The sequence below is a fragment of the Larimichthys crocea genome, chromosome VIII, assembly GCF_000972845.2.
Source record: "Larimichthys crocea isolate SSNF chromosome VIII, L_crocea_2.0, whole genome shotgun sequence".
Taxonomy (NCBI): Eukaryota; Metazoa; Chordata; class Actinopteri; family Sciaenidae; genus Larimichthys; species Larimichthys crocea.
The window spans coordinates 24,766,857-24,793,427 of record NC_040018.1 but is presented as its reverse complement, the minus strand read 5'-3'; the positions used below and the strand labels follow the sequence as shown (position 1 = coordinate 24,793,427).

At 40.0% G+C, this 26,571-nt stretch overlaps 2 protein-coding genes across 5 annotated transcripts in view; one reads left to right on the top strand and one right to left on the bottom strand.

The window, feature by feature from the left end:
- Positions 1 to 15,837, top strand: part of mctp2b (multiple C2 domains, transmembrane 2b) — a 34,744-nt gene extending 18,907 nt beyond the window's left edge. For 3 of the 4 annotated variants that reach the window (XM_019254051.2, XM_019254050.2, XM_010732239.3), the window contains 14 exons: positions 408 to 538; positions 1,059 to 1,245; positions 2,410 to 2,503; positions 2,586 to 2,688; positions 2,802 to 2,904; positions 3,094 to 3,195; positions 3,286 to 3,360; positions 4,466 to 4,585; positions 8,169 to 8,282; positions 11,028 to 11,069; positions 12,941 to 13,050; positions 13,375 to 13,484; positions 13,858 to 13,955; positions 14,872 to 15,837. In XM_019254051.2, the coding sequence (XP_019109596.1) occupies positions 408 to 538; positions 1,059 to 1,245; positions 2,410 to 2,503; positions 2,586 to 2,688; positions 2,802 to 2,904; positions 3,094 to 3,195; positions 3,286 to 3,360; positions 4,466 to 4,585; positions 8,169 to 8,282; positions 11,028 to 11,069; positions 12,941 to 13,050; positions 13,375 to 13,484; positions 13,858 to 13,955; positions 14,872 to 14,919 (1,437 nt within the window). In that variant the 3' untranslated portion in view covers positions 14,920 to 15,837. Of the gene's footprint in view, positions 1 to 407; positions 539 to 1,058; positions 1,246 to 2,409; positions 2,504 to 2,585; positions 2,689 to 2,801; positions 2,905 to 3,093; positions 3,196 to 3,285; positions 3,361 to 4,465; positions 4,586 to 8,168; positions 8,283 to 8,590; positions 9,084 to 11,027; positions 11,070 to 12,940; positions 13,051 to 13,374; positions 13,485 to 13,857; positions 13,956 to 14,871 lie in introns of those variants that run through there. The other variant, XM_027281319.1, reaches the window with a different exon arrangement.
- Positions 15,838 to 19,240: 3,403 nt separating this feature from the next.
- LOC109137006 (high choriolytic enzyme 1) lies at positions 19,241 to 20,171 on the bottom strand. Its single transcript, XM_019254031.2, has one exon. The coding sequence runs from the start codon at positions 20,128 to 20,130 to the stop codon at positions 19,345 to 19,347; it is 786 nt and encodes a 261-aa protein (XP_019109576.1). The 5' UTR covers positions 20,131 to 20,171; the 3' UTR covers positions 19,241 to 19,344.
- Between the last annotated feature and the right edge of the window lie 6,400 nt (positions 20,172 to 26,571).

The following is a 26,571-nucleotide window of genomic DNA, read 5'->3' as shown; positions in this document are numbered from 1 at the left end:
GTATAATGAGCAGCATTTCTCCTTTTTGTTTCTTTCACTTATACGACAGTAATTACTTTTTACACCTAACGTGCAATGGGAATTTCTGATACAGATTTCACACACTTGGAAAATCTAAAATCAAATTCGTGGTTCAAAAATGGTTCAAAAAATCTTGACTTTGTGTGCAGGGGTTCACTTTCTAAATATTAGTTGTGAAGGTTCATCTAGATAACTGCAAACATGCCATAAAAGTATTACTTTCTGACATTTCACTGACAGATTGAATTTCACAGCATGTAGGGAAGTTAACTATGATTGTAACATAGCAAGATTCAAACATCTCAACATTCTATGTACTTGCACATGACATTTCCACTTGTTCAACATGTCCCATTTTTCATAATCTAACCTCATTTCTGATTCAGAATCACTGCAAAGTGTCCAGGCCTCAGTGGAGAGAGAGGTTCACTCTGAACCAGTTCATGGACAGTCCAAACATCCTGGAGGTGGAGCTCTGGTCCAAGGAAGGACGAAGGACAGAAGAGTGTGTGGGAACGTGAGTCTGTTTTGTTTTTTTTCCTATGTGTGTGTGAGCTTTCCTTCAAATCCAGTATGGGAACAATCTTAATAAGAATGAAAAACACCAAAAAACCAAAATAAAAAAATACTTTTTTAAGAAGATGTTTGACATTGATTTTTGTTTTGTTCACTTGATAACTTGGAAGCAAAGACTAATGTCAGCTCAGTGTGTGGTGTGTTTGTTAAGTCAAGTGAAGAAACAGTTCTTGTTTGTCTATGTGAACTGTTAACTGTGCGGCCTTCATAATGTCTCTCCAAAGCAAATGTCAACTTGAGCCTTAACATTAATCAATGACAATGTGAAAAATGTAAGTTAGTGCTGTAAGGTTTAAATGTGTTAAGTTATGTTGTAAATGTGGCTTGAACTTATGTCTGGATGTGTACATATTATTGTGTTTGTGTGACACTGCGTGTCTACGTTTTTATGTTTGCTGGCTGGTGTCAGCATAAACATACAGTTTGTGAAGGTCTGTGAGTGTGTGTGTTTGTGTGTACAGGTGTGAAGTTGACCTGGCCAGGGTCACTTTTGATGAGGGCCATCGGTACATACTCCCTCTGAACCAGGGGAGAGGACGCCTGGTCTTCCTGCTTACACTGAGCACATGCAGCGGTGTCTCCATCTCTGACCTCTGTGCTGCACCGCTTGACGAACCCCGTGAACAACAGAACCAGCTGGAAAACTATGTCAGTACCTGTACTGCTGTATATTTTGTCTGTACTGTGTGGTTGCATCACATATACTCATACTCAGTATATGTGACACTTTTATTTAATTATCAAGAAAATCTAATTTTTTAAATTTAAATGCAGCCCGAGACAGAGAGAAAATAATAGTCTGAAAATGTGAAAACATGCCTAGATTTAAAAGGTAAGTAAGGGTTGGACATTTGGGTTGGTTTAAGTTTATTAAAGTGATAGTTTGAGTTTTTAAAAGTAGTGTTGTATGAGTATGTATATATAGTCAGTATTACAGACAGACAGGAGTCTTGCTATGGAAGTAGAGCAAAGCACTGCTGTGGATAGGATCAGCAGAAAAATGTGCGGCTCATTCCCCATCCCTAAACCTTAGTCTTACCTAACATTTCTGATAGTATAACAAATTAATAAAAAATAAGAATTAATAATTAACAACCCACTCACTGTTCCCAACCCATAGTTGTCGGGACCAAAAAGATTAAGATTATTGCACAAAGAAGTTCTGCCCGCCCACGTAGTTGAAAGTTCTTGTGGAAAATACCGACATATGAGATGTACAAGTCAACCACTGAAGAGAAACCTTCGAATACAGAATAAAAACTCTTCTAAGAGCCAAAATGCTGTTTTTAGATTAAGATTATTGCAACAACATACTCCAGTTTGTGAAAGCACTGCTTTATGGCGAGTCTTTCAAATCCCAGATGTCACAGCTTCCCATAAAACTTATTTGAACACTTACCCATAATTCCTTGAAACTCACTTCTTTTGTCCAAAGTGGAAAAGTGCACAGCATATTTGGCACTGAGGTGGGAAACATCTGTATATACAGATTAGCACAGGCCTGCTGTGGATTTATTTATTTTCTGGGCCAAGAAACACATGATTATTTTTGGATCAAATATTTTGATCTGGCTTTTGGATCCCAGATTTTCTTTTGGTTGTGAGATGTTTGAACATTTTGGATACTGCACTTGAATGAGAAGAGTATGGCTCCCATGATAGTCTCTCACTATGTATATCTTGATGCAGATCCAACTATTTAAATAACTTAGAGAGGACCTACTGCCACCAGGACTGCATTATCCTCTAAGTGTTTTCTAATTTAAATCTCTGCAAACCCTCATGCTTCCTGTCTGCTTACTGTCCCCACAGAGTATAAAAAGATCCCTAAAAAACCTCCGTGATGTTGGTTTCCTTCAGGTCAAAGTTTTAAAGGCTGCAGATCTTATAGCTGCTGATTTGAATGGTACGTCACACATGTTTTCTTTTATCTGTTTCCCAGGATAGAGGGAGCCCAATGTCAAAATGTTTTTTGTTGTGTTCTGTAGGCAAGAGTGATCCCTTTTGTGTGCTGGAACTGGGGAACGACAGACTGCAAACCCACACAGTCTACAAGAGCCTCCACCCGGACTGGAATAAAGTCTTCACTTTGTCAGTTTGAGTCTCTTTTTTTCCATTAATATGACATCATGTATGTTGTACAGTAATGTTGTTGTGTGGGCTGATTTGTGAGGAGTATCTGACCTTCTTATTTGTCTCTTTAGCCCTGTCAAAGACATTCATGATGTTCTTTCGGTGAGCATCTTTGATGAGGATGGAGACAAGGCGCCAGACTTCCTGGGAAAAGTCGCCATTCCTCTGCTCTCGGTACACACTACCTCTCAGAGAGTTCGTCATGTAGACAATAGACTAACCTATTTACACTCTGTGTCTAAATTAAACTGAAGAGGGTGTTAACACTCCAGCGTGTTGAAGACTCGCTAAGATGTAATCCAGCATGACTGATAGTCAGGTTCATGGCTGAGTTCAGCACCTGATGCCCTTTCTGTTTTGCAGATCCGCAGGGGACAACCGATCACCTACTTGCTCAAGAAAGAGGACTTAGGTGGACTGTCGAAGGGGACCATCACTCTGGAGCTGGAGGTTATTTTTAACCCTGTAAGTAAAAGTTCAGCCTGTGAAGAAGACACGAGCACACGATGGCTCTGAAAAGTTGGGGTCCTGATTCTGTCTGCTTGTCATCATCAGGTCAGAGCAAGTATAAGAACCTTTGAGCCGCGGGAGAGACAATTCATGGAGGATAATCCCAAATTTTCCAAAAAGGTTTGATTTGATTTTACATCGAGTCAGAAATTTTGTAATACACATTACATTTTAATTGTAGTTGCTCAGTTGATTTTTTTTAATGAATCCAGAGCAGCATTCACTTGCATACAGTGAGTAGAATACCTTTTAACTCCATCGGAGCTGAATCAATTAGAACATAGATGATTAAGTTAATGGACATAAGAATTAATTAGCAGATTTGCAGCTTTACTTTGTCTCATATGATTGTAAACTGTACATCAAAACAAGGCATCTGAAAGTATTAGATTTTAGGAGATTATGACTAAAACACTAAACAATTAATTATTGAATCAACAAAAGTAATGGCAGGGCAAACAAATGATAGTTAGTGAAAATGATAGTTAGTTTAACGGTAAAGAGGGCAAGGGTCAGAGGTCACTGCACTTTTGATGTGATGTTCATGTGATGTTTGGATAATTGAAATTTCAAAGGAGCTAAGAGAATGAAAGAGAGGTAGAAGACAAATTGTACAAATGTTACCATGTTTATTGACAATTATTGTCAATTAGCTTTTTATGAAGTAAACATGAGCAACTTTTACTTTGTTTTTCTCTTAAAAAAAAAAAGCAGTGACTGGAAAAGCAAAAACTTTCTTTTGCTTGAATTAGTCAAATCAAGCTTTAATTAACCCCAACTGTGACTGAGTTCTTGTCCACTGTTCTGCTACATTAGTTTGATATACAGTGTGCAAGACAGGGTGCGAGACAGGGTGCCTGACTGTCTGTGCTTCCCACAAAGACTCATTGTTGTCAGACAATATGTTGCTCACTAACGCCAAAATTGGCTTACACACTGACGACTCGGTTCGTAACGTGCAGGCTTTCCTTCTGTTTTAATGTTGAAGGTCTTGGTTGACAAAATCAGGTCAGACTACTGAAATTTTTTACCCCCAGACCACAATGGCTCCAAAACATACCAGCTACTCTCATTAATGCACCAGCTGACTGGACATTTCTTGTTTGGTGTGAATGAACTGTAAGAAAACATCATTCAGAGTGTCTTTATCCAGATTTTACATATACAACATAAGAAATATATTATTTACATGTTTTACATAATATAATGTTGTTGTTTTTTTCAGGCTCTGGGAAGGAACGTGATGCGTGTTCAGACACTGTACAAGGCTATCATGTCGACTCTGCAGTACATCAAAAGCTGCTTCCAGTGGGAGAGTGTTCAGAGGAGCCTGCTGGCCTTCCTGGTGAAGAGCTTTAACTGCTTATCAACACACTATCTGCATTTCCCTCTGTTTTCCCTCCAAGCTGCGGAAGACAACTGCAGTTTGGCCAGCCCCTACTTGAACTCTCCAAGCGAGAATTTTAATCAATGCGGTTTTGGGCTCAGCAGAAACGCAGGCTTGGCCCTGGCTCTGTGTTGGAGTGGACGCTTTCAGTGTTGCGTGTCTCGTGGATGCAGAGTTAAGCCTCAGCTGGAGAGAGTAGAGTCCCAGTGGAGTCGAGATAGAGTCTATTTTTGTTCTACTTCCCTGACAACTCATTAACCCTCTGTCCAATCTGTGCTCAGTTTGATTTAGACCCCATTATGCAGACAGAAGTCCAATTAAAAGGCTCTTTAGAGATAAGGCTTATTCTCCATCCTACCATTGTTGAATACAAGTGTTAAGCAAGTGTGAAGACAGAAATACAGGAGAAGCCTCTCAGCCTTGTCTTTAAACTGTAAAGTGGAGTGGGTGCTGATCTTTTTGACATTATTCTCTCCAAGATCTAGCCCGATTGAAATGGCATACAGCAAGTTGTGCATTAACTATGCAGGCAATCAAGGTTCATGGAAAGTTCCTTTTGTTTTTGCAGCTGGTGTCCTGTAGATGGCACTAAGGTTTTGCTCAGCATTCTTGGAGAGTGCTAAAGAAATACTGTACGGCAGCCAATAGTACAGTTTGTTCAATTTGCTGTGAAAAATGAGAGCTGCAGCACAGAGCTGTTATCTGAACAGAAGCCGCTCTTTAGCTTTGAGTCATGCATTTTAGTTTTGTGATTCAGGATCCAAAAACTGTGTCGTCCAGGATGAGGTCAGATTTTAAAGTACACTTAAATATTAAAACAGTAGTAAATGCACAGGTACTGACAATGAAACACTACGTCTTGATGGCAAAAGATTCTTAATTTTATAATTCTTAGTAATACTCAATCACTCCGGTTATATGTCAGTTTAATTATTGAGGATAATATTGTTGTTTTGTCTGACAGTTCACCACCAATCGAGCACAAATCATGCAAGCATGAACAAGCACACAACACACACACACACACACACACACACACACACATCCTCCCACTGCTTGTCAGTGTTTGAAAGACAGTACCATCTGTACTCATGTTTTCACATTGAAAAACTCCCCACCTTTTCAAGCCTCAGTAAGAAAGAAGTAAATGCCTGCTTAATACCGACACATGAGCATAGTGAATCAAAGCTTCAGTCTACATGACAGGATAGAGTAGCGGACTACCTGCAACATCTGCCGCTTGTCACACACCTTGGTGCACATTTTGTGAAAGGTTTTTCTTTTCTTTTTTTTATGACTTGCAATTTTTATTTTGAAATCTAACATTGGTAAAGTAAATCAGAAAACACGCACCAGAAACACAAAGTGCTTAGAAATTAAGCAAAGAACAAAAAGAAGAAAAACAATTTTGAGAGAAGGAACAAAAGCATAACTCTCCTTTCACTTTACAAAAAAAAGAAATATACGTGCCGCACTTGTCCTATAAATATAATATTCTTCTTCCATGTTACACATTGCGTATGACAGTCTTTAATTGGCAGCCACTACTCTGAACTCTTTCCCCTTAAGACGATGCTCCTAAAAATAATTCACCGTCCGTTCCTTATCGCCTTAAATGATCACGGAAGGTCAGACAACACCTCCGTGTGTACTGTGCACACGTGTGATGTTAGCCACATAACAGTGAATGTTCATCCCAAATTATTTGTGGGTGCATCCACCGGGCATGCACCAGTGTACCCTCATCATTTGTAGAAAACTACATAATCTTTGTAGCAGAGTCTATATAACTTATTGGGTATCCAGTAGTAACAATGTAAAATTTTAGATTGTACAACTGCTGGAAAAAAAAAAGTAGAATTAATCTGTTTTGCTCCTCATTAGTTTTTATATTTGTTTGTCATTTTTAATTCAACACACAGCTTACACATGTTTGCTTTAAGACTTAAAGTTTAACACTGGCCAGTTTTTTTGTGTTGTTTTTTTTGTGTACACGCACCACAGCTAACAGTAAAGAAATAAAATATTGAAGCTCTCACACATTCTTCCTCTTACAACTAAAAAGCTGAATGTATAAGCAATAAAAAGCACCATTGCTTAGTTCAATACACACACTGCGTTTTGATGCTCCAGCCTTAATTTGTCTGGTATGACCTTAATTTATGGTGGCTAATGTTTGCTAATGTTCGCAAACTTTGGGTAGACATTATGGTCCACTGACTTCGTGACTCTTCTCCACTTGTGCTGCTGTTACACTACATTTTAGCATTTATCATTATCCTATAATTGTTACTTGTGGCCACTGTAGCTGCTGTTCAGCAGAAGTTACACAGTCTCGCTTTAAAACAATGGATGGAGTAAACTATGTCAGTTATTTCTGTGCTCTTGGATTACCACTGTTCCATGCAAACCCATCCCCGAGTATTAGTGTGGAAATCCTGCTACATTCTGAAAAATGTGCAACCCTCCAGTTCAGTAGCTCTCCTAACATTAGGTAGCCTTTCATTTCTTTTTTTTCTCTCTGATCTGGATTGTATTTCCAGAGCCCTTTTTGCTGTCGAAGACTATGTAATGCCTCTCAAGCTGAAATGGGCTGCAATTATCACAATCTTTATGGCCCGAGTATACATTTCCACCAAAGCGTGACTTGGCTTTCCCCCTGCCCCTGCTCTCTCAGTCATTACAAAGTCCTCACTAATAAAACATAACCCTTTCAGTGAGGAATTGGTTTCATCTCCTCTCCCAGGCCCTGTTTTGGCTCGTGATAACACAGACAAGAGCATGCTTGGCTTTTTACACATTAAAGCTGATGGTGGTAGCGGCGGCGGTGGTGGTGGTGGGGAGGGGGAGATCTGTCATCTTTTATGTCAGTTGGTGCCTCAGAGGAGAGTGATGTCTTTACCAGATGTTCACTTCTATTTTTATTAGCATATAAAATCCTGTAAACCCTGTCCCCACGCCTTGTGGCTCGCTGCCATTTTGGCCGGCACAGACTCTTTGACAGGATTATTTTATAGTTATTTAGCTGTGCAATTGAGACATCACAAGCCATATTTCTTTATCTTCTCACCCATTTTACTTGAACCAGGCACAGGTGGAATGTGCATCACAAGTGCCATTATGGATGTTAATGACATATTCACACACAGGCTCCCTGCGGCTGCAGTGAATTGTGCGTTGGCTTTAATGTACAAAAGATGAGAGCGGCAGAGCAATTAGACTTACGTGGTTAATGTCAATGCATATGCAGGGGGTGGAGGGAGAGTCGGTCAAGCTGAGCAGAGTGGTGGCCCAGCACAGCATATGCAGAATAAACTTAGATATGATGCAAAGCTTTGATAATGGCAGGGTAGCCTTCATCAACTTGACCAGTGCTTATGTAATCAATAGCAGATCAGTTCAACCTTTAGCTAGCAGGGATTCAGGAACTATTGAACAGGTCTTTGGATGTGACTTAATGAAGAGCATTTTGTTTTATCCTTTCCACCCCCCTTGTGTTTGCCCTCACTGATATCTGACCTCTGTGGCCCTTTCTCTGCAGGTGTTTTTGGTGACAGTGTGGTACTGGGAGCTTTACATGCTCCCCTTCTTCTTGGTCCTGCTCATCTCGTGGAACTACCTCCAGCTCCGCCGTGGCCGATTCAGTCAGGACCTGGTGAGTCCGGATTAACTTCGTCAGTCTCGTCCATCTCCTTCTCCTTCAGCCCGGTGACCTGCCGGCTCCCTTCTCTTTATTCTGTAGAATAAAGACAAACTACCTCGACCACATTTTGTTCTCATAAGTAAAAGCTGGTTAGTTTCCATAGCAACCAGCTGCACCTAGCTACATGATACATAATAATAAAATAACACATAATAAATAAGCATAGAAAACTGAGTGAATAGACTAGTGCCACGTATCATTATAGCCTAAGCTAATTTGCAGTGCTTGTCCCTCACTAACACTGCTTTCTCTTTTTTCAGTCTGACTCTAGTTATTGTCCTGAATCCTGCCTCTTCTTCACCGTAATTGGTCTGTTGCCCTCTTCTTGTTGTGACTAGTCAAATGAGAAAAAGATTTTGGGCCTCTGCTCTGGAAAGGTCACAATTCACAGTGCGTTTTTTTCCAGTGTTTCACAAAAAAAAAAAGATGTTGTGTCTCGTATGTGTTCAGTGTGGACTAGCAGCTGTATTTACTGAATACAGTAATGGTAGTTCAGCACAGACTATAGGTTATAGCAAATTACATACACAGAGCACTCTTCAGACAACAATGTACTTTGTTATATTGTGAAATACGTGCTGATTAACAACCATGTAGGGCTGCAGCTAACGATTATTTTCATTATTGAGTAATTTGAAGTATTTTTTCGAATACTTGATTTATTTAAAAGTGTATTCATGAGAGATCGAGTTGATGTCTTCCAGCAATCCAAAGCACAAAGATATTAAATGACAAATGGCAATTAATTATCAAATTAGTCATCAGTTTGTTTTGTCAATCAATTAAATGATTGAAACTAATCGTTTATGAATATACTTTATAAATGCTACTACTGAATATTGCACCAATCCATTAAAAACACACATTTTACATGCCTGACAGGCAATGGGAGAATAAAACTTATCCTATGGTGTGAGGATTTGTGAGCGAATGTTAATTAAATGTGCAACAGTCAGACTTTGAGGTATGTTAGGTATTATTTATTAAAAGTGTAACACTCAAAAACATATCCGTTTCATCAGGACTGTGCGGGTAATGTTTGATCAACTTTGATTCACAATGCTGTTACAAGCTGCTGTTTAGCTGGAGGATTTGGGGGGGTTAACGTTCTTGCTGTAGTAGGTAGGCTGCTGTATGGTAGGCACCATGATGGATATAGAGGCAAGCGTCACGCAGATTCATCAGTTTCACCCTTTCACAAATTGAGCCTCCAACCAGCGGATCTCAAGAGACTGAGAGAGTGCACACACTCTGTGAGTGCTTGGCCACTGCGGGTAAATGGCTTTCCTGATGTGATAAAACAAGTATTACTGCAGGTGGAAATGTGCTGTGTATCTATGATCCAGCCAAAACCATTGCAGATTTCTTTCAGTCTAGTAAAATATAAATTACAAAAAAATAAAGAAAGAACTGACGTCAGCTCTCAGCAGCATTAGTTCTGTCCACCTGCAAATTCATGAGACACTTGACTGCCGGCTCACACAGCACCCCGCTGAAGTGTATTTTTAATCTCCTGCAGAGTTATTAGCCGCCTTTTGAACTGTTTACACATGAAGAGAGACAGACAAGAGAGCATCAAGTATCATCTGAATTATGTGTCCAAGTAGTAGCACCTGAACCTGTAGCGCTCGTCTATGCTAATGTCCCTTATGGTAAGCAGCGAGCATCGGTATACTCGGTATACTGCATTCACTGCAGTCCCAAGGCACAGCTCACTACCAGAAAACTTGAGTGATCCAGATGTGTTCCAGGTGTTGCAACAACACATGTTGTGCATTTTTTTTCTTGGTCATTCCCATGTTGACAGACTCTCATCTGCCATATCCACTTGCCAAGCAGTTTTCAGATTTAAACAGCTTTTTATTTTTTATTATTGGCTTTGATTAGGCTGTAGCTGGCCTCCTCCTGCATAAAATGTCTGTATGAAGAGCTCTTCATAGAATATAAATAGAATATTTACATTGATTTGTACAGCTTTTTAGCTCATTTTATCTGCTGGAAACATGAGACCATCAGATTGTTTTATCTTTTTTTATCTGCTGGAAACATGAGACCATCAGATTGTTTTATCTTTTTTTTTTATGTAAAAAAAAAAAGTGACAATTTTGAGAACAATGCTGGACAACAGGTGAGCTAAAACATGAAACCAAAACCAAGCCAAAGAAAGCCATAACAGTAGACTTAAAATATAATACTGATGTGCAGCGAGTTTCTGCACACCACAAAACCAATTGTGCAAATTATGCAGCAGCATTTATGCATAGTGTGCAATTGTTTTGCATCTATATTTATTTATGTATTATGTTATTACAGCTTGAAACACAATTATTGCATTTCATTGTGAGTCAGTACTTGAATAGTAGTTGCTTGTTGAAATAAATTGCAATGTGATATAGATTACTGCCGCTTCTGCTATAGAGATAGATTACAAGTGTGTCACGTTCAGTTGTCTTCACTTAATATGTAAAATTTTTTTTTTTTTTTTTAAAAAGCCAACACGGCCTGTCAGTCAGCTGCTGAGTGTTTCTTAGAGGATGACCTCGGGGTCACCCCCTGATCTCTGCACTTTGTCAGATGACGACCCCATGAGCACACTGGAGTTAATGCGTCCCACTGTCAAAATGGGACAAAGTTAATAATGTAGACACTCAGTAGGAATCATGACAATCTCAATCTCTTTATTGTTTTGTTTTTCAGGACAGTATGGATTTGGCGGATGAGGAGGAGGATGATGAGAAGGTGCGTACCTGTTTTGTTTTTGTTCTTTTTTTTTTTGCAGTTCTTTGTTGACTTAAAGCGCCTGTATTTCTGTATGAATAGAAAAGAAGTTAGCTTTATTTTGACTTTATGTTGACAAAGATGATCTATGATTTTCTGTTGTTAAGCTCTTTATTCGGTACTAAATCTTCTGACACATTTTGATTCCTGCCAAATGCAACTTGGATTTTTTTGTAAACTTGTGCTTACCAAAAGACATTTGGGCTTAATGAAGACCTCACCAACCCGTGTCCGCATGTCACAACACATTCATATGCTAATAGAGGGGCGGGGGAAAAAGGTTCTGCTGCATTTGGGAAAGTCCCTGAGCTTAACACACCATATAATACCATCAATATGGAACTAATGACAGTACTTAGACATGCTTTTTCAAAGCTCATTTTGAAAGTTTGTCTTGATAGTGTTACAATGCTTTTAGGCCATGAAATATTTCTTCAGAATGACAGCAGTTTATTGTAGACGTTTCGAATGGCCTGCGTGGGCCTGATCTTAAGTAGTTCTCATACTGGTTCCAGTGGGAACATGACTGAAATGGCTGAAGTGGTTTTGTGCATAATGGATATTTGACTGAGGTGAATGTAAATTGTCTTACATGTGGGTTTTTTAGGCTGATAGTCACTGTGCATCTGGAATATCCCAGGTTTGATCCCCTCTACAACTATTTTCCCAGGCTCGTCCCCAAAGTCTGGATGGCATCAAGCCAGCAATCACTCACAGTGTTTCCGAGCACAAGCAAACGTATATCACAGCGAACTCATACTGATAAAGACCATGACTTTGGCCAGTAAACAATCTCCCAATAACCACCGCTGCCAACCCACCACAGACCCCAGTTCCCCTCTTTAGTCCTCTAACCCTCCTTCATTCTCCCTGTGTTTGATGTGGACATGTGGCTGAGACTTTGTCTGAAGTATGACTCTCACTCCAGAGATCTTCAGAGCGTCTGGTCTCCTCTGTTTACTTTAAAGCCATCCGTCCCTCCAGGGATCTTGAACTAGCCTGAGAACGGTACCCTGTCTCTTTCATGATGTGAAGTCCAGTCCCTCTCTGAAGTGCTTTCACTTCAAAAAAGCCATTTTCAAACTTTAGTTCTTAAAGTATCTTCCTGGTGTCTTTCTCAGAGACACTTAAATCATCATTAATATAAATTCTTGTAGAGATCGAACCTGTGACCTGTCTCTGATATGTCTGACTAGATAAAGATATAAAAGTGTTATTGGATAGTGAAGATGGCTGTGGAGTTTTTTCCCCTGGCTTTTTAGAGTAAAAACTAAACTAAAATCAGGATTCATATACTTTGATACTTTAACTTCCAGTGTAATAATTGATATGTTGTTGATATGTTTATTTTGATTTAGCCTTTCTTTTATCAGGAAGTATTTAAGTGATAGTATTTAAGCAGTATCTCATTTACTAGTGCAGTTTAAAATAGTACCTCACAATAATCTATGACCAAAACGCTGCAAAACTACATTCACTGTAAAATAACAAAAGTACAAATTTGTTTTGATAGTTTTAAATATCTGTTTTATTTGGTACTTATAGTATTTTTTTCTAAAGTTCTTAACAGTAATTTAATAATGTCAGTCTGTGACTAGATATGATTGCAACTATCTTTATAAACCAGCACAGACCTTTTATTAGATTCATGAAGGCACAGTCTTTAATTTCTTAAATGTGTACTTTTATTGAAATTCAAATACAATTGTTACTACTTTTCACTCAATGAAATTAATTTCAATAAAATTAACTAAAACAGCAAATGAGATAACACATTATTCATGAATTCTTTCTCTTTTTCAATTCTTGCTTGTTTTTATTTTCTGCTGTAGGAGTCAGAAAAAAAAGGGCTGATGGAGAAAATCCACATGGTCCAAGAAATCATCATCACTGTTCAAAACCTGCTCGACGAGATCGCCTGTTTTGGAGAGAGAATTAAAAAGTAAGATTTGAATATCCATCATGAAGTACAGCTTGCTACAGTTGAATATTTATTTGTATTTCAGCGAGAGAAATCTGAAATGTTTTGAATCGTCTTGAACATATTTTAATTGTTACTTCACTACGTTTTTAGTAAGTTGGAACCAAAGTTCCTCTTCGTCTAACTTTAAAAAAAAACAACTTTTTTTGCCATCTGTCCGTGAACTTCAGATGAAAAATAGTCCCTCGGCTAACTGTGGTGCATTTACAGCAATGTTTTATTAATGTGCTCTGTCCCAGATAAATAAGTAAATAAATACTGATGTTTATGATCTTAATTTATCAGCACTTTCAACTGGTCGGTGCCATTCCTGTCGTGCCTGGCTCTCCTGGTCTTTGGCATTGTAACAATCATTACATACCTCATTCCTCTACGCTACATAATTTTAATATGGGGTGAGTCTAATACTGTTTATTGTGTCATCTGTTTTGTGTTTGCATCTTTATATTCTCCTTGAGATTTACAAGGTGACTGGAGTGTTTCGCTCCCTTATTTTTAAACTTCTTACCCTTTATCTGTTTAACACTGGCTGCTTATAATGTTACTGATATGTACTGATATTATTCTGAATGACCAGAGTGTCAAGTGTTGCAACTCTTCCAGCCTAAAGAGTGAAAATAAAACAATACACTGTACATATTGTAGTATGTAGGCAATATTTCTTGGACAGCGTGCGTCTCCTCTGCCGGTATTTGTTTGTGTGGAAACAAAGAGCGCAGCCACAAGAGACTACTGTTAATGATATGTTGGTGTGAATTTCTGTTTTAGGTATCAATAAATTCACCAAGAAATTACGGAACCCGTACAGCATTGACAACAATGAAGTGCTTGATTTCCTGTCGAGAGTGCCTTCAGATGTGCAGAAGGTAAGCCCTGCTGGATCAGCCGGCCAGGAAGCCCAAAATCCCAGAGCCCGCTAGCTTTGCATTTTACTAAAACAACTCCCAGGCATTCATCACTCTTGTCTGTATAATTAGCTTCATCTGTATAATTATGTAGCCCTGTATAATTTCTGTTGTGTTTTGGTCATGATACATCCCTGGTGGAGGTCTGCTGCTTAGCAGCTTTGCAGCGCAGGCTGTTCCCAGGCTAAGACAGGAGACGCTGCTACTGGTGTCTCCTATATGAACTCACTATCCTCAGCAAGATCAAAATATTAGCCAGCGCATTGTATCTCCTCCAGCTCACTTCAACCAAAAAGACGTAGTAAATTTAGCTGTTTTTGTAGAATAATTTACAACATTTACTAAAAGCAAACCTAAACTTTTTATACAAAAGTCATCATCATGGTTGCAAGGTTGTATTAATGGCCGAAAAGGCTACCTCATGTCCATAAACCAGACGCCTTTTTTAAGTATCATCTGTTCACATGAAATCAATTGGCTTCTCTCTTTTTTCCATCTTTGTTCAGCTGTGCTGACATCTCTTCTTCCTTTATTCCCTCTCTCCTTTTTTTCATCAAGTCTCTCCCTGTCTTCCTCTCTCTCTCTAAGCTGTTTGACCCCACTTGCCTCCTCCTTCCTCTCTTTCCTCAATGCCCTTGGGCCGCTGGGTTTAGTGACTGTGACTCTCTCTGGATTCTCTGATGACCACAGCTATTCTGTTGATACAAAGACTGTGGTCATCCTGCTTAGTAGTGGTAGTACTTTGTCATACAGGCGCTATGCATGAGTGAAAATGTTATTTGAATTCCAATAGAGTAGAATTTTTTTTTAAAAATCGTGCATCAGCGGTCAAAAAGACAAATAACTTGACACTTTTGTTGCTCTGGTTCTACTGCAGGTTCAGTACAGTGAGATGAGAGGCAGCAAGAAGAAGAAAGCCTTGTAAGATGTAGCAGGACGGTGTGTAAACGGGATCTGATGCTGCTGTTTGTGGACTTCCTACCTAAAACTAAAAACCAAGACAATCTGCAGAATCGCAATCACATTTTGTCAGTTTTGGGGTGTGTAGTAGATTTTGATTGACTCATTTCAACCAAAATGTCTTTTTAACCAAAGAAGTCCATACCAAGGACCCTACACAGAGATTACCACATGTGTCTATTTGTGCGTTTCGGGGAAAATTTGTAATATTATTTCCAAAGATTGTTGGTGTTTTATTAAATGTACAGTTTATTCTTTGAGATAATTTCCTGGCACCAGGTTGTGTCCTCTGGAAACCAGCTGAAATATAATTTTATATTGAACTGGATGTATATGTTTGGTGTGTAACATGTATGTGTATATTTGTACACAATTTACATTCACAGATATGAATGCTTTAATTCTAAAATTGATTTGTTGCTGGGATGAAAGTAAATTTCATTGTGGGTAACTTTCTAACCAGATCTTTGTGGTTTTAAATAATGGTGAATGTTAGGTGACAATTATTTTTCTAAATTGTTCCTTTCATGTGTCCATATACAACAACATGTCAAAAAAATAGAAGCATTTCTTTGTTTCTTGCATTTAATATTACAAATGGATAGCAGGCTATGTGCATATAAAACTAACTGACTACTTTTACTTAAACCTGACATTATGGAATTATTTTTACATGCAAAGATAAGTGCCAACACATTAGTTTTTGTTTTCATTCATCCTACGTAGAGGATGCACTGTACTGTATGTTGCATTTTAGTTTGCTTTGAGTGGAATGGGGCCAGATCTGTACTCCTAACTTTATTTATTAATAAGAATCACTGGTGAAGACTTTGTGTCTCTCATTTCTAACTGCAATAAATGCACACAATCGCACAGTTATATATGTTCTGCCTCGCTGTCTCAGCTCTGTGCTGCAGCTCTTTGAAATACCCCGCACGCCGTGTTCATCTTCTCTGTGCTCTCGTGCTGCAGGATTGTGGGCGTCTAACAGCACAGTTTCTGAGCCCCCTCTCTTCATTAGGCTTTCATGAAGCGAGGCGAGGCTGTGTGAGACCTTGCCGGCACCCAGGCTCCCTGCTGTGTTGATGGCCCTTGGGCGTCACCACGAGCAGGAAGACCTCGGCGACCTCCTCTCAGCTGCTGTGACGAGATGCCTGCAGCCAGCATCCTATCAAGCACAGCATAGCTGGAAAAACCACCAGTACCGTGCTGCACACTGCTCCTGGAACAGGAGGATTTTAAAACCAGCCACAAGCAACAACAGCCGCACCAATTTAGGGATTGGAGAATCGCAGTAGTTAAGATGTTGGCGTTCAGAGTAATACCCTGGGATTTATGGCTTTTAAGTCAGAGCGCGTGGGCTCTCAGTCTGCAGCCTCTTAAATGAGAAATCAGTAAAATTAGAGGAAAACTGCTCTCATGAAACACAATAAGAATCCTGTTAGTTTTGTATCAGAGGCTATACAAATGTAATCATGTGAAAATGTGATCACTGACCTGATTACGTGGTTAAGATGTCGGCATATTGAGGGAAGTTTATCTATTAATACTGGATTGTTTTAACAATAAAGGGGGAAAAAAACACCTCCTCTGGAGAAATAAACTAGATATGCTTTTAAAGCTTGGTGCAATGTACATATAATAACATACACAATGCTACACCATATGAAATAATTTGATGATTTGTCCAATTGTCTTGAGGACACAGGATGTGGAGAATGTGGCAGGCGATGACCTGTATATCTCTTCATCTAGTTATAATGTTGACTTTAGGTATCAATATTAATAACCCGCTGTCAAGGACACTGGAAGGACATCTCAATTTGACACTTATAGGCTCAGCATGAATATGTATAGGCAGCAAGACGCTTCAAAATTACCAAGTAAAATCACGGTTCACACGTGGGGACTAATGTGATGTGGCACATGCATTCTGATGAGCCACAAAAATACAGCGGCTGATCGGTCCCAAAAGACTTGTTATAACTCAATACGGGACCTGAGGATGTTCAGCTGTGTGTGTGCAGACACAGGTGCTGCATATGAAGGCTCTGTAGAGGTTGTGATTGTAGATTATTACCCATTAACGGTCTTTATTAACGCATTAATAACAGCCTCCAGTATGGACCATCTGTGTGTGTGGAGATGGGATGAAGGGGTCTAATAGGCAACATAGTGTTTAACTGTGAGCAAACTGTAGACCAGCAGGAAACTGTTTTCACACTGACAGCAAGCCTGGTTTGTCTCTATTTCTGCGGCACTTCACCTTCACACTCTGGCCGGGGTGGAAAAACTGTATGGGCATTGAATTCTATGATTATATACTAAATTTCATTTAAAACAGTTAACCTTCACACTGAATGCTGTTTTTTATCTGATTAGTCTCATTTCAAAACATTTAGTCTTTCAGGATTTCATTTGCTTGCACAGAACATTAGGATCATCTCTGTTAATTCTTTCCGTCACGTCTTTCTCTTTTCAAACATCAGCACTCAACGTTAAAGATGTATAATTATCATCAAATTGTTCCAATAATAAAAATCATTTGCCATTATCATCATGCCTGTTAACCTCTCCCTCACAACTGTTAAACTGCTAATATGTTTTAATAAAGTACAGCTTTTCACACTGCTGCATTGGAACGGGAGCGATCTTCTCCTCTAACTCTCAGCAAATAAGGACGTTGTTATGGAATTTTCTATCCTTAGGTTACACAGGGTCATGTGTGGGCCTTGAGGTCCTCGACAGTAGTAGATGTTTGGCTTTGGTTGAGGACAGCAGGTGCCGGCCTGTCTCAATGCTGTGGTGACCAGGGTCGAAGAAACTGAACGTTGCCTTCCTAGACATAATAGATAGCTTGCCGCTGGCGTTCCATTAACATAAACAGACAACAGTGTCTCCAGAATGAAATGTGCTGATGGTAACACAATCATGGGTAATTGAATATTTCTGGGCATATAGTATTTACAGTATTATTGGTAGGGGTTTAAAGTCTGACCACCAGCAGGAGTTCGGCATGTGAGACCAACTCAGGCACTTCTTATGTACTTTGAGAGTGTCTCTAATTCTCCTTGGCCAAGCGTCAATAAATATTACAGCATAAGACATCAGAGGCTCCTAAACACTTTCTTTCCTCCTGACCTCACCACTGACCATTGATTTCAGTAATTTCTCCACAACAGATGTTATACAAAATGTCTGAAAGAGAATCATTTTTATTAGCCAGGTTTGTGTACACATACTGTATGAGGAATTTGCTCTCAATGTGTCAAGCTCTCAATTATTAATTCTGTAAATGGAGCACTGTAAATCTAACATACAGGTCATTTTAAAGGACCTGTTAGTTATAATTGAGTCACGGTGCAGAGTTTTTGTTTTATCCTATCTGTGACCAATCATTTTCCTAAAAGTTTCCATTTTTGATAATGTAACTTCTCACTGTTCCTCGTTCAGAAATCATTACTTTCAGTAATGAGCTTGATTTTGAGCATGTTCACATGGGCCACCCACCCCCTACTCCCCATAGTGTTAACAATCCTTCAGGGAGTCTGGGTCCAGGTAAATCACAGGCAGTGTGTACTAGCTGGGCTGCTGCCCAGAGGCTGTGGAGCGACTGTGTTGTCCCGGAGCAGGCTAACATCAAAGCCCTTGATCCAGAAGGGCCTGAGGCTAAAAAACAGCCGACAGCTCTGATTGACAGAGGAGACTAATACACTGTTATTAGGTTGGCCTTTTGTTGGTGTTTTGTTTGAGTATCTCTTTTAATATACACCATTAGAATAATTTAAAAAATCTTATTTTCAAGTGAATTCTTATTTATTATTATTGCTGTTTTATCTTACAGGATAAGGCTAGCTAAAATGTCTAGGTTGGTTATTGTCAACCAACCATCTCACAATACTTTAAGACAACTGAAGATGTAAGTCTTCAAAAGCTGGTCTCAGCAGGACGATGAATGTGGGATGGACTTTAACATGTCATGTTCATGAAGAAACCGAGTACAATTTGTGAGGATGACTTTGGTCTATGATGCAGAGGTATGAGCTACATAAGACTTTGGATTCACAGACAATATGTTGTGGGATTGTTTTGGTCTTTTCATAGAATTTCTTCACTATATGAATTATGTAGAATAGACTTCTCCTTTAAATAACAACCTGGAGAGAGATTAGTTTGTGGAGCACAGAACATTATTGTATGCACGTTTGCTAATGTATGTGTGAGCTGATTGAGATGAGAAATAATAAGAAGTAGAAATAAATGAACAACAAAAGCAGAAATTGACCATATGCTTAAATTTTATTTCATGAATAGGTTTCATTGACTTTATTCTGATGTCTACTTTGTCACAGAAACTTGTTTTCCTAAATGACAAATTTCATCAGCTTTGTTAGCAGCCGTAGAGCATGTTAATCCTCATGATGTCCCAGTAAGACATGCCCTGCCTCTGGCCGATCTGGACGTTGGGGTCGGGGATGGGGGTGATGGAGTCCTTTCCGTACTGGATGGAGAAAGCTGTTCTTCCGTAGTGCATGATGGAAGAGTAGTCGTAGGGAGTGTTCAGGTTGTTGGTATCCTGCCTGTAGAAGTTGTAGGCCATCTGTGGGTTGATGTTCTCCCAGTTGATCCTGACGTAGTAGTCGCGGTCACTCCTGGTCTGTTCATGCTGGAAGCCCAGAGCATGGTTGATCTCGTGCTGGATGATGCCGTGGTAGAGGCAGCCCTGCCTGTTGAGTGAGAGCTCCTGTCTGCCTCCTGTTCTGCCCAGAGCGGAGAAACATCCGACTTTGTTCTCAATGCTGATGTAGTCATACTCGTTCTGACGAGGGACGAAGCGGATGCAGGTTTGGCTGTGGAAGGCATTCATGGCGTAGTCGATCTTCTGCCTCTCCCAGCTGGTGAACTGACTACTCACAGTGAAGGGGATCATCACCAAACCATTGGAAGCTTTCCTCCACAGGCAGTTCTGGGACCAGCACACCATGGCGTTTCTGGTTCTGGGAGCCAGCAGGTCTCCTTCAAGGAGGATCTCATTGGTGCCGTTGTTGGAGGTCAGAATCTGGGTGGTGATGTCGACCGTGTCCGGGATTTCTTCTTCACCTCCTTCCTCCATGAGAGGATGTGCCTGACAGAGGCCGAGCAGGAGCAACAGCAGCAGGCTGGCAGAGGGAGTCATCTTCAGGGTCAGTGTGGAGGCTGTGGAGCTTCTGTGGAGAGACTCTGTGAAGCTTGATGTTTGACTCAGATCAGTCCAGGGTCTTTATACTCTTCTCTACAGGTGTGTCTGCAGGAGGATTATGGGTTGGGGTCCACACTGCTAGGCCTAAATAAACCTCTAAAGGGAGGACTCCACAGACAAACCTTCTTTTTAAATGAAGCTTCTAATCCCCCAAAAGTCTCTGTCCATTTTGTCCTCTGTGTGCCAAATTGATCCTTAGATACACAACGCTCAGCTGGTTTTTAGTTTTCTTTATTTTACAAATGGTTTCTTTTTTTTTTACAACCTTTACCAAAGTGTATATATATATATATATAAAATTTGTCTGCCCCAAATACTGTTTCTTCACTCTCTGATGACCTGTGTAATTGAAATCCCCAGTGCGCCTTTTTATGACAAGCTGTTAAAGTTGCAGCAAAAGCTGCGTGTCCCTCTGTGAGGATGATAGACGGCCTATTGAAACTCTTGCATATGTAGAGGATATTAATAGGTTCCTGTGGGACATGTTGCTGTGGCCGTGCCCAAGACGGCTCTCTAGTCAAAAAAAAAAAAAACTAAATTGTATGAAACAGTCCAAGCTATTGTACAAGACCATCATGGCTGCCTGTCCATCAGGGACCCTCAGAAGGTACGCCAGTAGTCATGTTTGTTTACCGAAGCATTAATGCTAGTTATGTATTTCTACTGAATTTGTTGTTTGTCAGCTAATGTTTCTATTTTTCTAGTTTTCTTCACTTAACAATTAAGGGGGAAAGTTAAATAAATTTCTCCATATCACCACGTGATGATTTCATTCTAAAATGAATTTTAAAACAGAATTCGATATCATCGTTTATTGGTATTTAACTGTGTCTCCGGGATGTGATGTGTCCTCTTGTCGCGTGAAAATATGGACTCTAATTTGTTCAATTTAATTATCACATATAAACCTACTACACCTCCCTTGAATCCTGGCCTCATGTAAAGATGAATTGTGAAAAGAATGTGTGTTTTCTCTCAAACACCACCCCCTCCTCTCAATCTCATCAGCCACCGTGATTAAGGTTTGGCATTGGGGATTGTGCTGTCTTTTTGGAGAGATATTTCAGCTGCATTTCTGACACTCTGAAAGGAGAGGAAGATAAAGGAGGCGTCGGGGAAAAAACTCCTTCCCGTTGTGTGAGTCCTAGAGAGGGCCTTGAACCCTGCCATTCACGCCTTTCTCTCCATCAGCTGAGTCTAATTGCCAGAGAGGACAGGAGACCCCAGGCCCGATCGTTCCTTATCCTCTTTAGCGCTTTCAGGCGAGTGAAAGGCGAGCTTCTGCTTTTGATCTTTTCTCTGATTCGCTTTTTCTTCTCTGTCATCCCTACCATCCTCTCCTCAGGAGTGACACCAGCTCCTTTCACTGCCTGCCCCCGTCTCCATCTGCCCAAAATAATGACCAAGGCCCAGGCATTATTAAACAGAGGTGGAGAAGGGAGGTCAGTACTGGGAGAGGGAGAGGGAGGTCTGGATTGGGACTCCAAACTCGTCTAAGGAGGGGTGCCCCTATTCCAAATCTACTCCGTAGCCTCTCTGTGTTCCCCTAGATTCATCCCTTACAGTTTTCATGGCCTTAGCCTGGAGAAAGCCCATTCTTTAGAAGACCACGGACGTGAAGGCTCGTCCTTTCCCAGAGACGCTGCTACAATAAGACCCCAGGCTGCTTGAGACAATGGGGCCTGTGTGATCTCTCAGCCAGACTCAGGATGAGACGATGCCTTGCTTGCCAGTCCCATGGGAGGGTAGACCCAGTGGTCATTGTTGACAGCTAATGGACAGCATCTTTCCACTGGCAGGCCCCCCTGCAGACTGTGTCATTTTAGGTTGCTTAATAACAACACTCAGGCTGGACCGACTGAGGAATTCTATCGAGAATAGCAGTTTGTTTGCAGATGAAAATCATTCCCCTCACAAATCTCAAAAGCTAACACTGGGGGGTGATTGGATGAATGCAGCCGGCGAGCAAAGACAGCATTCAGTGGGGGAAATTCAATATAACTTATCAAAAGAGAAACTCGTCATATGTCTGAAAAGCCCAGAATTACAATCACTTCATTCAGCTGGAACAATAAAATTACAGGCATTTGTTTTTTTTTAAGCAAGAGCAGGGACATACTGACAACTAATAATAGAGCCATACATGCTGACATACAAGGTGCAGGACAATGCAAAAGATCAGGAAGAAAAGACTCGACATATCGCTCTCATCGCTCTAAAATTGCACGTTCAGCACATACAGCAGCCGTAAATGTTTGGCACGAGTCAGATCGATGTTAGAGATGCGGCAACAGCTGCTGCACTCAGCTCCCACAGGGGTGAAGTACGTGTTGTCCTATGAATGTGCATATCTATACAGTATATGTACATATATATACACACACACATTTTATATTATTTTTTATTTATTTACACACAGTACAAATGCACTTTTAATGCTACTGAAGGCACAGTAAGGGATTCAAACAGTGGTGTGGTTCACTTTCAGACTGTTCATCGTTACTAGTGAGGGCCAAGCAATGAAAGGGAGACATAACACACCTGAGGGGCAAATATGTGGCCAAAATAAACAGAAAACAGACATACTCCAGTCATCAGCATTTATGTCATATCATTTTTCAGACTTCATGTACTCAGCATTATTTTCACCATTGGAAGATAATAGTCTTAACGTTTGTGGTTACTCAGCAACAATCAGGCTACATGAATGTTTCGATTTTCCTCCACATCTCTACTTTGAGCAGAAATGAATCTGGTCTGTAAACAATTTTACATCTGTCCCTCTTTGTCTATTTCACTTTGCTACACTGGTGGTATGAAGGAAAGCCATATTTTTTTAAAATAAAACTCCCTGAAGTAACTCATTTTGAAGCTGCATACAGCATCATGGCTTTTAACTTTGTATTTCATATTCTATTTTTTGTATATAAAAGTGGACTAAAATGGAAAATACTTGAGTTGGCGTGTTAGCATGCTAACATTTAATGGAAAATACTTGAGTTGGCGTGTTAGCATGCTAACATTTGAAAAGCAGCTCGAAACCTGACAGCGCTTGATGAGAAGAAGCAAAGTTATTACAGTTTATCTGAGTATAATATGTTTTCCAAATTTTAAGGCAATCCATCCAATAGTTGTTGAGACACTTTACACAAATTCATAAATGTTAACCTCAAGGTGGCACCATTCGGAAAAGTCAGAGGATCACCAAAGTTAGTTCGATTCATCCCCTTGGGACCATTAACGTGTTAATAGAATGTCATGGCAACCCATCTGTTAGTTGTTGAGATAAAGAGTTGAGAGTTTGACTGACAGACAAACATTGCCCCTAGTGTAGCTAAAAACATTATTTTTTTAAATAAATTCTGCTCGTAACTGACTTTAAAATAAAGGATGAATGGGTGGTAATTTAGTACTTTATTAATCCCTCATTGGGCACATTCAATTTTTTAATGAGCGTGATCTGAGTTAAATGTCCCCGTCTAGATTCAAACACATCACACCTTCAGAGTAGATAATAAGTTAGCCAACTAAACCAAAGAGATGCCCTGAAAATACCTCCTGGAAATGTCTCTGAGTTGAGAAACTTCGAGCAGCCTTATCTAAATTACTGTCATGTGCTGGAGGCAGTAAAGTGTTTATTTCATGTGCTGTCTACTGGAGAAGGAAAAACTTGTATTTTTCTTTCTGTGTTTCGCTTTTCTCTTTTATTATTTTTTTAATGTGTAGTAGTGAGCGGCTCAGACCAGAGTGTGATGGATCCTGGAATGTAGGAGGAGGAGGAGGAGAGGAGATGGAGGGAGGGAGGAAAAGGGCAGAGTGTTAGGTCAGGCTGATAGAGATGTCAGCACTGCTTCAGTAATCTGGTGACGCCTAGGAGAGCGGCAAAAAAAAAAAAAAAGCCAGGAAGGGAGCAGGACGGCTGAAAGACCAGCAGATTGGTGACAGCAGAAGCAGAGACCACCCCAACAACAGCAGCAGGGGGATGCTGGGAGGGGAGGGAGGGAGGACAAGGAGGGTAAGTTTGGGGGGTTGTGAGGAGTGAAGCCGGAGGGGGGAGCTGATCTTCAGTTACACATTATAGCTGATAGTTAACCCTCCTCCTCACAGCAGTGTGTTAGAAATAGAGAGAGTGGTAAGCCAGTTGTCAACGCAGTGGAAGATTTAGACTTTGTCCACCTCATTTAACATCACAAACAGGCTGGAGTTATTGCAAAGCAATATACCTAATGGAAAACACTTGTAGAGAGTCCACAAGAGATCCTTAAAAATAAGTGTGTACTGCCTTTAAGATTTTCCATTTGCTTTGTGGAATTTGAATTTATTTCATTTGATAAATCATTTTTATGCACCTCTACACATCTCCTAATATGCCCACATGCACTATAATGCCACGTTTTCTATAAAATAATATATATGGTAATTTTAAATAATATATTCTGACATGAAATCTACCAACAGAAACATGTCATGTTGAGTATCAGGCTGTACAAGTGGAGCTTTTTGGACTCCCATTCTGTTTAATGATTGACCCAGTAATGAAATGTGATTCAGGTGGTAGATGGATATCTGCAGTGAAATATCTCCCCTCGCTCACTGGCTGCAGCCCAGACGTCGCCTTCTGCTCGCTCCTGCTGTAAAGTGTGATTTGCCGTGTTTGGCCTTTTGTCTGGGACAATTATGTTCACCATTAACAAGCTTTCTTCTGGTATTGTTCATATCAATTAGAGGTGGATGGTAATTTGAGCTGATGGTGGAAACGGTGCTGAGAGATTTAGTGGTGATGTTGTGGGGTATATGGGGAGCTATTAATGCCACAAAGAAGTGGGACACTGTTTACTCTTGTCTCTCTCTCTGAGTATTTGTTTTATTTTCAAACTATTTTGTGGCAGCAACATTCCTCTGTATATTCATCCTATCCTACATAGAGTGAAGCACTGAAGCATTGCAGAGGAGGAGTTGACCCTGCCTTAACTTTTGTTGTAAGGGATGGAGTGTCTAATACATGCGAACTGTAACTTGAACAGGGTAATTTTACCTTTCACCTTTTTATCGCAGAGATGGAAGATAAAAACAATTGCAGTTGAGGTAACATCCCAGAGTTGTAAAATCCTGCCTGGTGGCGTTATTAACTCTTATCTTTCAAACTCATGGATCTATTACACAAACGTGGACGCCCTGTATTGAGGGCATATGCTTGGTTTCAGGTGTTTTAATGAAAACTACTAACTCAGAGGTTCTACAACCAAAATAAAATAATAGAATAAAAAGAATAGAATAAAAGAATGCAATGAGATGCTATTTCCTGCATATGTACAGTGCCGTAGTAGTGGCACTAATCTAGTATTTGGTTAAAGCGACGTAATGTGCTACACGAGGATGTACTGTATTTTTGTAGGCTAAAGGAAGTTAGCATTGCCAATGGGATTTTTTCATTGTATTTTGGAATATTGGAGAAAATAAATGTGGCAAACAAAAGTTTATGTTTTTTTCAGCAAGATCTGAACAAATTAACACCATGTTATGATTTCTGAAGTGCAATTGTCAGAAGTAAAAGGTTAACGTTACATTTAACCAAAAACCCATTCAAAAAAACAAACTTTGTGACGGGAGTTATTAGTGAAAAACTGCTAACTCATTCCTGCTGCACTCTGTGATCACTAAGAATTTTTAGTTAGAAGATAGAGACTTGATAGTTTATGCTAAGTACTGTTGTATTTTTATTTTTACAACACAGAACATTGTTCTTTACTGCATTAAGTCAGATGCAGAGAAGGGAACATTTGAAGCCCTACGTAGTGTCTGCATATAGTAACATCCACCAAGAGGATAGGAAAGCCAGAGAGGGAATACCCGGGGTAAATAAATGTCTGCAAAACACTCATAAAGCTTAATGGCTGTGAGCCTACTACAATAATCGAAGGCGACTCCAATGAAGGCGTCAACATTTGGGAATCTGAAAGTCCTCCAATCCCAAGCACTAATTATACTTTTTTTAAATACAGTGCTAATTTCAGTCTGAATAACTGTTTGTTGTGGCAGTGGTGCTCCTGCTTGTCCATGGCATGAACAACACTTCATACATGGGCAGCATTCCAGTGCTAAAGCCTGCTCCATCCTCTTTGTCTGAGCTGCAGAGACGGCTGCAGGATGCCCATCAGTGGCATGGCTCAGATAATGACTTATTGATAGGAAAAGATGCTGGATGCCCCGTGCATATTAGCATGACGCCAGCTGGTCGCAGTACTGCTGCTTCTCCACCCAGAGCATTGCTAATGCAATTACCTGTACAGGGCCTGTACAGAGAGGTCATTCTGCTGTCATTTCACATTTCTGTTTATACGTCTTAATCTGTCCATGCAGTAGTTTGGTCAGTTCAGT